This window comes from Rhinolophus sinicus, chromosome 1 (assembly GCF_057876585.1).
Source record: "Rhinolophus sinicus isolate RSI-liver-muscle chromosome 1, RSI-T2T, whole genome shotgun sequence".
NCBI lineage: Eukaryota > Metazoa > Chordata > Mammalia > Chiroptera > Rhinolophidae > Rhinolophus > Rhinolophus sinicus.
Genome location: NC_142501.1, coordinates 88,368,099 through 88,380,791, shown reverse-complemented (window position 1 = coordinate 88,380,791; position 12,693 = coordinate 88,368,099). Strand labels below are relative to the sequence as shown.

Here is a 12,693-nt window from a genome sequence, read left to right as displayed (position 1 = left end):
AGGATTAGAACAACAAGGGATGTTTCTCACTCAGAAACGTTCCTATTGCTGTGGCGGGGGCTGAGTGCCATGTCACCTCACTCTGGAACCCACCTCTCTCTCATGAACAGCCACCATCCTGCGTGATGATGGACACTGTGGCTGAAAGCTCGGGAGGCATTCACTTTGGTAACTAAACGTTTTGGTCCAGAAGTGACACATATCACTTCTGCTTACAATTCATCGATCAGAACTAGTTGCCTGGTCCAACCACAAGTGAGCTAGAGAGTACAATTCCCAAGATCCGAATAAGTAGGGAGCTGGAGACACTTAGAAAACAGCACTAATGACTGCCACAGTTGGGGAATGGAATGAAGAGGCCGTCTGTAAGCTTATGATACTAAGAAGCTCTCCTGGGATCCTCCCCGAAAGATAAGGAGTTCTTCACAGATTTGTTTCTTGGCATGGTTAGTCATTTCCTAGGGCTGTTGATTTGCATGGCACAGATGTCTAATGCATTCCTTTTTCAAGATACAGCTTCACTCAAGCAAAAGCTGTTAGGTTTTTCTCCAGTGAATTCTGGAGCGTCATCATCACCATCACCACTGTGTAGCTGATATATCAGCATCATCTTCGTCATCATCAAAAACTTTGGCTGAGCAGCTAATTATAAATGATGCTTATCAATAGGATATATATTTGCATTTGTCCTTCCCCCTGTCCACTTCAGCCCCAGGAAAAGCCCACAAGGAGGGAAGTGGTCATGGGGCTTCCAAAGACTAAATTAATAGAAGGGGCTTTAGCTGTATGAGTTATCCTATAAAGTGTGAGCAGTGAGCATCAGTGGGTAGAATCAGTTTGTAGAATCAGTGGGTGCTTTGGTCAGGAAATTAACCTTTGAAGTTCAAGACATTGATTTCTTTTTAATGTAGATGATGAAATTTGTGGTGTGTGTTTGTGTGTGTGTGTGTGTGTGTGTGTGTGTGTGTGTATAGACAGAGGGGAACAAAAGGAAAATAGCAAAAAATGTGCATAGTATAGAATTACCCATTAACCTCTCCATTCCCTCCAGGATTGAAAACTTCCTTCCCTTACCTCCCCAGCAGGAAAAATGGAGGAAGGTTAAGAGAAATAGTAAAAATGACCCAAGAAGAAGGGGGGTGGGTCATGAGGGACTGTGTTCCAGTCAGAGGAACTTTCACATTGGCCATCTTGAAGATGGACTAGGGTAGGGAGCCCTGCCAGAAGGTGAGACAGAAAGATGAGGGACAGTGTCTGACTCATCACCCCTGCCTGCAGCCATCACTGTGCTGTTTGCCTTCTATGGTGGAAAGCTACAGACAGAGGTGATTCCTCTTAGGGAGGGTGTGTGTATACTCGTGCACAAGTGTTTACTCAGTAAGAACTGAGGGAATTGGCCACTTACCACTCTTTCCTTCCACGGAGGCTTTCCATAGGGTAGTGAAAAGAGCCATTCCCAGAGATTACTCAGAGAAACAAGGCTAAGTTTATGACCACTATCCTCTCGCCCCAGAGGAAAACTGAAAGGATTATACTGTTGGGGTTATGACAGGGACGTACACACACACAGCAAAGTGAAAAATGTAATAAAAGATGACTGGAAAATAGAATAAAACAATCGTTTGTATACCTGGAATAAATACATTTTAAGGTCCAGGGCAGAGATATGAATACAAATGGTTATTGCATTATGTGCCACACTACATGTGCTCATCTCGGTTGGTACACACACCTGCTTTTAGGCGATTTCTCCCTACTGGCACCTTTTTCTTCCCACCACGTCCTCCTGATCTGATGATGTTTGTGTTCAGCTGGACGGTCAGCCTGGGCCTGGGAGGATGGGAGCCCTGGGGTCTGCTCCCAGTCCTCGGTTTCTGACGACCCCTTCTCTTGATATTTCTCCCGCCTCATGACAACTCCTTGGTCTCCTTTGCTGGCTCCTCTTCCTCCTGAACTTGAACTGTAAACTGTTGACTACTGTGAAGAACTTGGTCTTGGTTATATTTCTCTTCAAGATCTATATTCTGTCTCTCTGGAAGACTTTAATGCCCTAGGTTCGAATATTTCTAAATATCTTTAATTCGTAAATCATAAATTTCCCTACCATATTCCAGACCTGAACAAGTAATCACCTCCTTGATGTCTTCATTTGCATGTCTAATTTGCCTCTCCAGTTTAATATGTCTATAAACAAGGTCTTGATTGCCAACTTGTTTAACCCCACATCTCCCCTTTCTCAATAACTGGTACCACCAACCCACCAAGTTGCTCAAACAAAAACCCTGGCATTCATGGTTTAATTCTCATGTCCTATTCATCATCAATTCCTGCTATTCTATCTCCTAAACACCTCTCCAGCCCTACCCCACCTCCTTCCAACTCTGTCTCTACTCATCCTACCTTACCATAGTCCAAATCACCATCATCTTCCCCTCACACTACTGCAGTTTCCTGCTCTTTCTACTTTTTCTTTTGCCCCTTTGTAATTCATTTTCCCGACAGCCTCTATGTGCCATGTCTCTCCTCTGCTTGAGAACCATCATTGGCTTCACATCCGTCATCCTTTAGGTAAAACCTGAGCACCTCACCCTACAAGAATGTACCCCTTGCTTCTTCTTCAGTCTCATCTTGCCCATCCCACCCCATTGCCCCACCTCCTCCCAGCAAATGGCCTTCTTCATCGTCCTTGAACACTCATGACCCTTCTAGCTCAAGGCTTTGGCACTCATCTGCCCAGAATGCTCTTCCCTGGCTTTTAGCATGGCTGGCTCATTCTTGTCTTTGAATTCTCAATTGAAACATATCTCTTCCAAGAGAACTTTCCCAACCACTCTCTTCAAAGTTGAATCTCCAGGTTCATTTCTGACATAGCATCCCATTTATTTTCTTCAAAGCATTTACTACAACACATGAATATCATCTTTATTGTTTTCTGTTAACATTTTCTATCTCGAATGTGATGTATTTATTGAATGAAAATGTAGAAACATAAAAGCAGATATTTTGTTTAGATCACACCTAAATCCCCAGCACCTGGCACCATGATGGGCACCCAGTAGTTTCTCAATTAATGCTTGTGAAATGACTGAATGACCGCTACCATTATTGCAAATGTTGGAATTTAGATACACCAAGAAAAATCTGTGCTGTCCTGACATTGGTGCTCACTGAACGCGGGGCAAATGTTGCTGTCTGTGGATGGGGTTGTGCCTCATCTTCCTTCACCTGGGAACTGTCACTTCTGAAGGTGTGACCTTACTCACCCTTAATATATGCTGCAGGGGAATGACCGAGGCACAGGGCTTTTCTAAAGCTAAGAAATGAGTCTCTTTCACAAAAGAACCAAAAACAGAATTCTGGTTCATGAATTTGTTAATGGCTTTTCCCTCCAGGGGAACTTCTCTGTGCACAGTGAAACTTCCCTTGGGGCATGCCCTGTGCCGAATGTGAAGACACCCATAGGATATCAGCTCTGCTTGTAGCTTGGCAAGCTTAACCCAAGGCATATTCCAGTGGTGGTTCCTGCCACCATATTAGAGTGTGCACCCTTCTGGAGGGATGCAGGTCCTTCCCATGCTTCTCCAAGGTTTGTTTTGAAGAATTACTGGCCTAGTTGATAAACTCGTGAATAAAAATGGCAATGATGAAGACAAACGTGCCAATGTATATTTCATTATACAGTTTGAAAACAAAGACAAAAGGAATCATAAGGAATCCATTTACAACCTAGAAAATAATTACTGATAATTGGATAAGGGTAAAAGAGTATCTTTTATGTTGTATTTGTTATTGTTTTCCTTTAAAAACTATTTTTGAATGGAGCAACTTACTTGTGTGAAGTCCAAATTGCTTAATTACATACCCTGAAAACAGGAAAATGATCAACTGGGTGACTCAAAACACGTACTATCTCTTGCCTTCCATTGAAACATGCAAGGTGAGAGGAGGGAGTGGAAACTTACAGAGCAAGCACAGACAGGAAGCAGAACCTATGGCTTGGCAGACCTGGTGACAGACAAAACTAGAGCATGAAGACTCAATGAGATGCTAGTGTCTCTCTTACCCACTCGTCACCTGACCTCTTCCTCACACACCCAGGTTGCTTAGTTCCCTACTCTCCCTCCACCTCCAGGGAGCCACTGTGGTTTTCAAACACTCTATGCAATGCCAAGAGCTTTTACAGTATCTTGTGGTTTGAGAGTACCTTTACGTAGAATTCCCATCATTATCATCAATGAACCTTTACTAATCATCTAATATACAAAAGAAGCGACACAAAAACACTTGTAGTTGTAAGCCAATTAATTTTGGCCATAGACACCCCAAAAGGGGAAAACTGAGGCACAGTAAAGCAAATGTAAACCCTACCTGTAAGTGGCAGTCTGAAAAGATCAGACCAATCCTCCTCCACCAGACGGTAACATGTCTGATAAAGTGACAGAATACTACATGATCTCTGGCAGAAATGGATGAAAAACCATTCTTGCCGCCTCCCTCTTGGAGAGTTAAAACAAACCTTGGTCCCTACCCAAATATGGCAGGTGGGTCAACATCCTTGTAACATCACCTAGAGCAGAGGCCACCTTTCTCACAGGGCTGCGGGGACGGAGGGAGAGAGTACAGGTAAACACCTCGATTGTGGCTGGCATAAAGTAGATGCTCAGTAAACCTAGCTATGATTTTTTTAAAAAATCAACATTCTTGCTTACCCTTTTCACTCACCCTCTCCTCCCTTTTCTTGTCTGCACAATAAGCAGACGTTCTGCATGGCTTCCCAAGGAGGATGGGAGCAAATGAATTCTAGGCTGCACTTCCCTGGACTACCATACTTCTGAGATGCCACCACCTTCTGGTTCTTTCTTCCCCCAGGCTCCTAAGTTCCTAGGACTCTGGTGGAAAACTTCTGATGGGAAAGGCAATGGGAGACTTTCCACCACTTTCTCTACTATCATGTTGCAATCCTAGGAGACTTGCAGCCTCATCCTCTCAAGTTTGCAAAGAGGGGTACGGGGTCCTTTGGGGATTTACATTGGAGTACAATTTAAATTGGAAGCTCTCAAGACATCTCAAAAATGGTTCCTATACTTTTTTTTTTCTCAGTGGAGACTGGAGAAGCTGGTAAATGGGTCTTTGTATACACAGAAGGACAAAATATAATTTGATGTTTTCATTAAATACTGGATAGAGTGGAGGCACAGCTCTGTGCGGTGTGGTGGGGCGGGGTGTGTTTTCTTATTGATGAAAGGCACTGCGCAGGTCGACTAGGTAAACCGACCGGAGAAAAGCTGATTGCGGGGGAGGAGGGAGTGTGGTGTGAGGGCACTGCTGCTCGTTTAGGGGGGCCGTGAATGTGAACGTGCGAAGGGGAGAGGCGTGCCCAAAGAGCGCGGGAAAGATTACTCTTGTGGCAACTGTGTGTCTATTTCCACAGCTCCCTGGCTGGCGGCAGCCCCTGGCTGGGCAAGGGGTGTGATGTGGGAGTGGGGTGGGAGGGGGCAGCAGGCGGGGCCTGCCACGTCACTTGGCTAGTGTGTGTTGGGAAGGAAGGGCAGAGCGGAGAGCCGAGCCACTGCAGCTGCAGCGGCTGCAGCGAAGGCTTGAGCGTTGGGGAGGTGGGTCCCCGCGCCCCGGCTCCAAGACAGCCCCAGAGCCCTCTACGAGGCTTGCAGCAAGGCCCATAGGGAGGAGGTGACGGCTGTGGCGCGGGAACGGCGACCTTGGCTAGATTGAACCGCCGTGGACGTAGGGCGGAGGCCGGAGCCCCGCCAGGAGTCTTTGCGGAGCCGGAGGGAGGCGCATCTGGGGCTTGGGTACCCGCGGCAACCGGGGGGCTTCCGCTGTGGGAGAAGCGCAGTGGGAGCTGGGGAGTGCTAACCGGTCTGGAGGGCGGACCCCTGCGTCCCGGAGCCCAATCCCAGGCACGGTGGGACGAAGCCACGCGTCTTCTCAGGCATCCAGTTTCACACGCGCCAGTTTGCGGTTCCAGGTATCCCAGTAAGCTCTAGCGCCCAGGCGCGGACGGCTGGAAGCGCGGAGCCACGTCCTCAGCGCCCAGGGCACCTCCCCTGACGGCCTTACAGGGACCAGGGCTTCGGGGCTCGCGGACCCAACCGCAGGTCAGACCCCTAGCTCCGAGGAGCGCGAGCCCCGCCCTGGAAACAGGGCGCAGCCTGGCGCTGGGACGCGCTGCCGCGCTCCGGAGCTTGTGTCGGGGGGCGCTGTCCTAGTGGCCGGGAGCGCACGGCGGAGGGGACATGAGGTCGGAGAAATCCCTCACGTTGGCGGCGCCGGGGGAGGTCCGTGGGCCGGAGGGGGAGCAACAGGATGGGGGCGACTTCGCGGAGGCCGGGGCAGGCGGGGGCTGCTGTAGTAGCGAGCGGCTGGTGATCAACATCTCCGGGCTGCGCTTTGAGACGCAGCTGCGCACCCTGTCGCTGTTCCCGGACACGCTGCTGGGCGACCCCGGCCGCCGCGTCCGCTTCTTCGACCCGCTGAGGAACGAGTACTTCTTCGACCGCAACCGGCCCAGCTTCGACGCCATCCTCTACTACTACCAGTCGGGGGGCCGGCTGCGGAGGCCGGTCAACGTGCCCTTGGACATCTTCCTGGAGGAGATCCGCTTCTACCAATTGGGGGACGAGGCCCTGGCGGCCTTCAGGGAGGACGAGGGCTGCCTGCCCGAAGGTGGTGAGGATGAGAAGCCACTGCCCTCCCAGCCCTTCCAGCGCCAGGTGTGGCTGCTCTTCGAGTACCCGGAGAGCTCCGGTCCCGCCAGGGGCATCGCCATCGTCTCGGTGCTGGTCATTCTCATCTCCATCGTCATCTTTTGCCTGGAGACCTTGCCCCAGTTCCGTGCAGATGGTCGAGGTGGAAGCAATGGCGGTGGTGTGAGCAGAGTCTCCCCAATTTCCAGGGGGAGTCAGGAAGAAGAGGAGGATGAAGACGATCCGTATACATTTCATCCTGGCATCACCTCTGGGGGAGTAGGGGCAGGAGGCTCAAGCTCACTGAGTACTCTCGGGGGCTCCTTCTTCACGGACCCCTTCTTTCTGGTGGAGACCCTGTGCATTGTGTGGTTCACTTTTGAGCTCCTGGTGCGCTTCTCCGCCTGCCCCAGCAAACCTGCCTTCTTCCGCAACATCATGAACATCATTGACTTGGTGGCCATCTTCCCCTACTTTATCACCCTAGGCACCGAGCTGGTGCAGCAGCAGGAGCAGCAGTCGGCCAGCGGAGGGGGTGGCCAGAATGGGCAGCAGGCCATGTCCCTGGCCATCCTCCGCGTGATCCGCCTGGTCCGGGTGTTCCGCATCTTCAAGCTGTCCCGCCACTCCAAGGGGCTGCAGATCCTGGGCAAGACTCTGCAGGCCTCCATGCGGGAGCTGGGCCTGCTCATCTTCTTCCTCTTCATCGGGGTCATCCTCTTCTCCAGCGCTGTCTACTTCGCAGAGGCCGATGATGACGACTCTCTCTTTCCCAGCATCCCGGATGCCTTCTGGTGGGCAGTGGTTACAATGACCACAGTAGGTTACGGGGACATGTACCCCATGACAGTGGGGGGCAAGATCGTGGGCTCACTGTGTGCCATCGCTGGGGTCCTCACCATCGCCCTGCCCGTGCCGGTCATTGTCTCCAACTTCAACTACTTCTACCACCGGGAGACAGAGCAGGAGGAGCAGGGCCAGTACACCCATGTCACTTGTGGACAGCCTGCACCGGACCTGAAGGCAGCTGACAACGGACTAGGCAAGCCTGAATTGTCTGAGACCACCCGGGAGCGTAGGCCCAGCTACCTTCCCACTCCACATCGGATGTACGCAGAGAAAAGAATGCTCACTGAGGTTTGACTGAAGCAGGCAGGGCCTGCTGGAGAAGGGTGACACTGAGCAAATACTCTCCTAGGCTTCTTGTCATCCTCCAGAATCTCACCAGAGCTCCAGCTGACTTTCTGACTCCTTCCCTACACCCAATGCATGACATCCAGGACCAAACACCTGGACTGTCAACTTTGTTGCTTGGTCCCTGCAGTATTCAAGGTTTATCCATCTAAGTGACGTTTTTGAAATTCTAATGGTGCCACCCAGTTACGCCCATCTTCTGTTACATGGATGAGATTTCTGTCTGACTTTCCCTCAAGACTCTGATTTTTCATGTCTGAGACTTGTATTATCTGTAGGAACAGAGATGTCAACAGGATGGAAACCAGGTTATACCTGGGTCCTGTTTTTCTCCTTAGTGTCCTTTGCTTTGGGTCATGCACCCGCCTTAGCTTCTGGCCAGGTGGTGATTGGCAGCAACTGGAGGATAGAAACAGTACTCGTCTGGCTGTTGTATTCCAGGGCTCGGTAACACCTGCTGGCCGTCTGGCGGAGGACCGTTGGTGCAGTCTTTAGCTGCACGGCTTCAGCATATGTTATTCATCTCTAATCTGGGACAGAATTAGAGAAACTACAATTAAACTTGGCCATATGGAGGACATTAAAGTCAGTCCCTGACAAAAGGGGGCCAATGGATTTTCCCAGGTGTGTTCTGGCATAGTACACATCATTCTTTGGTCTGCCTTTAGTCCTCCCCACTCTCATCCCCCGACTCTCTGTAGCTTCCAGGAAGGTTCCTTCTTAGAGCCAAATACTCTTTTTGTGCAAGTGCCTTCCTGTGCAGAGGAACTGGAAAAAGGGAACCACAGAGCCAGAAGAAATGGCTGAGTAGAGTAAAGCAACTGGCATGTCCACATATCTGAAGGGAGGTGCCACTTAAACAGATATTGTCATCTCAGAGGGATAGAGGAATCCTGTTCCTGATGGCAAATTTCTCTCCCTCACTTTCCCCCAACCTCTCTAGCCCAGCACCCTTCTTCCTGGGAATTTGATTTAGGATTATAGTTGAAGGCTTTCTAAAACAAACTTCAGCTTAAACCTGCAGACAGGTAAAAGCACACATTGGATGCTAGCATGGTTTTCCCCCCATCTTGTGGGCAATGGAATAGATGGTTTAGAGTAAGGAAGAAGTGTTATTCCTTTGCTGACAGTCTCACTGCTCGAGGTTTTTTGCTGAGTCAAGCAAACATTCACCCCTTGGAGCTGCAGCCAACTTGCTCAAACTGGTAAGGTAATGTGGTGGTGTCACCACCTGGACTAAGCCATTTTCTTCCATCATGAAACTCTTGCCTTCCAGCCTACTGCCCACTTCCCCTCATTTCTATCCTGGTAACATTGTCATTTGTTTGTTGCCTTGATAAACTGTGATGTACTGTTCTGAGCTCTTTTGGGTACAGTTCAGAAGCTGAAAGGACTGTTAACATGTTTTAAATTTTATATCTATGCTTTAAGACTCTTTGATGAGAATTTTTTTTTTTTAAATTATTTTCTCGAAGAGAAACTTATGAGGGACGGGCTTTTGAGGGTTTTCTAGAGACACTGTGGCTCCTGTGAGTGCCAGATCTAAATCTGGATTTTGGCACAGCCTTACAGGGCAACTTTGGCACCACAGTTCCTCTATGTGCCTCAGTTTCCCCACCCATTAAATGGGAACATTAATGTCTTCCCTCCCTACCTCATGGGGAGTCCAATAAACTCATGTGGGAAGCTGGGGATGATGCTATGCAAATGTGTGAATTTTTGTAAAATGGACTTGATTTTTAGTTCACTTCCCTGTCTCCCGTCTCCCATAGGCAAAGCCTCCTCCCAGAGTTTCTGCCTTGGATCCAAAGCCCGAGAATAGGCCATTCTGGGTCATTAGCTCCTTAACTCCCTCCTAAGCCTCTCGAACTGGGCCTTAGTCTTTCTTCTTACACTTCAGAAAGAAGGCTGCTCTTTAGACAGCTTCAGTGGGGTCCTTCCAGGGCCCTGGACCACCCTGATGGGGAGTTTGACTTCTCCAAACCTGGAACACAGTAGGATATAGGGGAGGTCGTGATTTAGAGACCCGCTCTGAGGCCATAAAGTGCTGCCTTTCCAAATCTCTTCAGTTACTCCTGGCTATTGGGGGAAAGGAGAAGGGCCCAACTGGGGGTGACTGTTGGAACATGTGGGAGTGTGTATCTCTGTATGTGTACGTGATCACCCGCATCACCATATGTAATAAAACATTTCCTTTTCAAGTCACAGCATGCCTGAAAGTAAAGGGTTTGTGGAGAGCCGGGCTCTCTAGGGACTCTTGTTGCCATAGCAACCTTCTAGACCGTTCTATCTTCTGATTTGGGCAGCAAGGGAGAACAGAAGACTACATACCCCCAGCTTCGGAAATGGGAACACCTCCTGCATAAAGGGTTAGGGGTTGGTCGTGCCAGGACAGAAATGTGTGACCTTTGGAAAATGAGAGGCAACCAAGTCCCCAAAACTTTCACCCTGGACCTTTCTTCCTGGTTTCCCCACCCAGTCACTGAAGCTGCCTCATCTCACCTCTGAGTCTTCAGAAACTTGAATGCTAAGCAACTGCCTGTTAAACCAATGTCAATGTTATCTTTTTCACAATGACACGCAGAGCGTTGGAGGGGATTTGCTCCTCAAGAGGCAGTCAGGCTGGGCATCGCAGAGAGTCATAATAGTTTTAGTCCATAATAGTGTCACGGAGTTTTCATGTCCTCAGAGAGAGGCTCCTCCCAGCTCTAAAAGGGATGGAAAGAAATGACATTCTTTCCCCCAAGGAACAGTCTAGCTCCTGGGAAGAATTTCATAGGTGGTTCTTAAGAAGTTGAAGAAAAACTGAGAGGCTGTGACCTGACCTATTTCCTGCGAAGGATTTTGCCAAATGATCCCTCTCTGACTCTAAGCCTCTTTATGTGGATTTTGTGCCCTGAGCACCAAGAAAATATGCACCCTGTGTTGCTGCAACACCTGGGGTGGCGATTTCACAGCTCCCAGCAAAGGCAGCGTTCAGGCCATCTTTACACTTGACTCAGTTCCCAGAAGTCTTCCTGGATCTGTCAGGCTCAACAGAGACATGGGATATTCCTTTGGCCTGATCACCCCCAAGGAGCAAGAGGGACAGCTGGCCGTCTTTGCATCGGAGGTAGGTTTTATTGCTGGGGAATTTTCCTTCTGGCTCGGTCCTTTGGGCCAAATGAGAACTCAGGGAGGGAAAGGGTTGAGAGAAGATGGGAGAGCATGCATTTGGGGAGAATCAGGGTTTGGATTTCTCTGTCCTCAGCAACCACCTTGCTCTCTTTCTGTATACGTTTTTTGACTCCATCCATTTTAGTTTCCTTCTTGTTTCTCTTCCCTTACTTCTGCCTCACCCTACCCTTTCTCATCATCTCTTTTCTCTGCATTTCCCCCTTCTTTTCATTCTCACTTGCTCTGCATTTTTTTCTTCTCACCTTTCCCTTCTGTTATTTTAATGTCTTCTTCCTTCTGTGTGTCTCTTTCTATCCATCTTTCTCTCCCTCTTCAATTTTTTCAGTGGCTGGGAAACCTATAGGATTTCTGCTGAGGTCACAGTATAAATTCTAAGACTAGCAGTGTTTGCTTAGAAGATTGTTCTCCAGCTGAGGATTCCCCTTTTACCTGACATCTCATATACCGTCCGTTCCTACCGTGCTCACCTCTGAGGGAAAGTCCTGACCTTACAAAGCAAGATGAGATTGCTATGGGTTTAGAAAAATGTCTCCCAGAAATTTCCTGAAACTGCAAGGATGAGAAAGAGAGAGAGAGAGAGAGAGAGAGAGAGAGAGAGAGAGAGAGAGAGAGAGAGAACCTGAGATAAATACTCTGCCATATAGCACTGAAATATAGTCACCTTAGGGTCCCCCAACTTTAAGCAGCTTACAGAAAGATGCAAGACAAAGGAACAGTAGAAATAGTAAAATAAACAGAGAAAAGAGGACTTAAAAAGGTATAAGATTGGAATTAGCCTGGAAAAAGCCTTAACTCACAGGTGGCCTTCTGACTGCCCTTGGTCCGCTGAATGTTCTCAGAGCTCACAGCTGTCTCTTGTGCACTGAGGGCAGAACAGAAGTTGGGATATAAATCCCAGCAGTGCAAGGTGCAGGGGCCGCTTCTTGACCAGAGGGATTATGATTCACCACCAACCAGTCCATAGGAGAGCCTGTGCACCCTCCTTGCTGGAGGTCATAGAGCAGGGGTGTCCAAACTTTTTTTCAACGTTTTTTTACCAAGGGCCATATGCGGTAAAATACACAAACAGCCGGGCCACTCACTCGAGGTGAAGTATGTATTGCCTCACCTGGTTTGTTTAAGTAAACTAAATATATTTTTGGAATTTGCTGCGGGCCAATTAACAATGAATTGCAGGCCGCCATTTGGACACCCCTGTCATAGAGCATAGGGTAAGTCCCACCTGCATCAGGACACTGGGGGTAGGGCTTTTGGGGGGCAATGGGAGTTTTCTAAAACAAGATTGTGGTGAGAGTACACTATAAATTAACCAAAACAATCATTGATTGTGAACAAAACGTGACAAGAGGCGAATAACCTGGGAGAGTCACATTTTGGCTGGGAGGATGGTTTGGTTTTATGAATCTAGAAGTTTAGCATCTCTAAAGATGGACCAGGCTGGATATCCAGGGTGGAATGACTGTTTCTTTCTTCTGCCACATGGGGACACTTTAGAGACTTTTTTTTTTTTTTTTTACAAACCATGGTTGGATTTTCATATTTGTTTGTTTGTTTTTACTCTAAAGATAGTGCAAACCATTTTTGGTAAATGCAGAACATAATTAGCATGTATGGAACT

General features: G+C 48.6%; 1 protein-coding gene across 1 annotated transcript in view; it reads left to right on the top strand.

Moving 5' to 3' along the window:
- Positions 1–5,544: 5,544 nt before the first annotated feature.
- KCNA6 (potassium voltage-gated channel subfamily A member 6) overlaps positions 5,545–12,693 on the top strand; it is a 35,704-nt gene continuing 28,555 nt past the window's right edge. Inside the window, exon 1 of the mRNA XM_088801283.1 lies at positions 5,545–11,010. Coding sequence (XP_088657409.1) covers positions 6,255–7,847 — 1,593 coding nt within the window. The 5' untranslated portion in view covers positions 5,545–6,254 and the 3' untranslated portion in view covers positions 7,848–11,010. The remainder of the gene's footprint in view (positions 11,011–12,693) is intronic.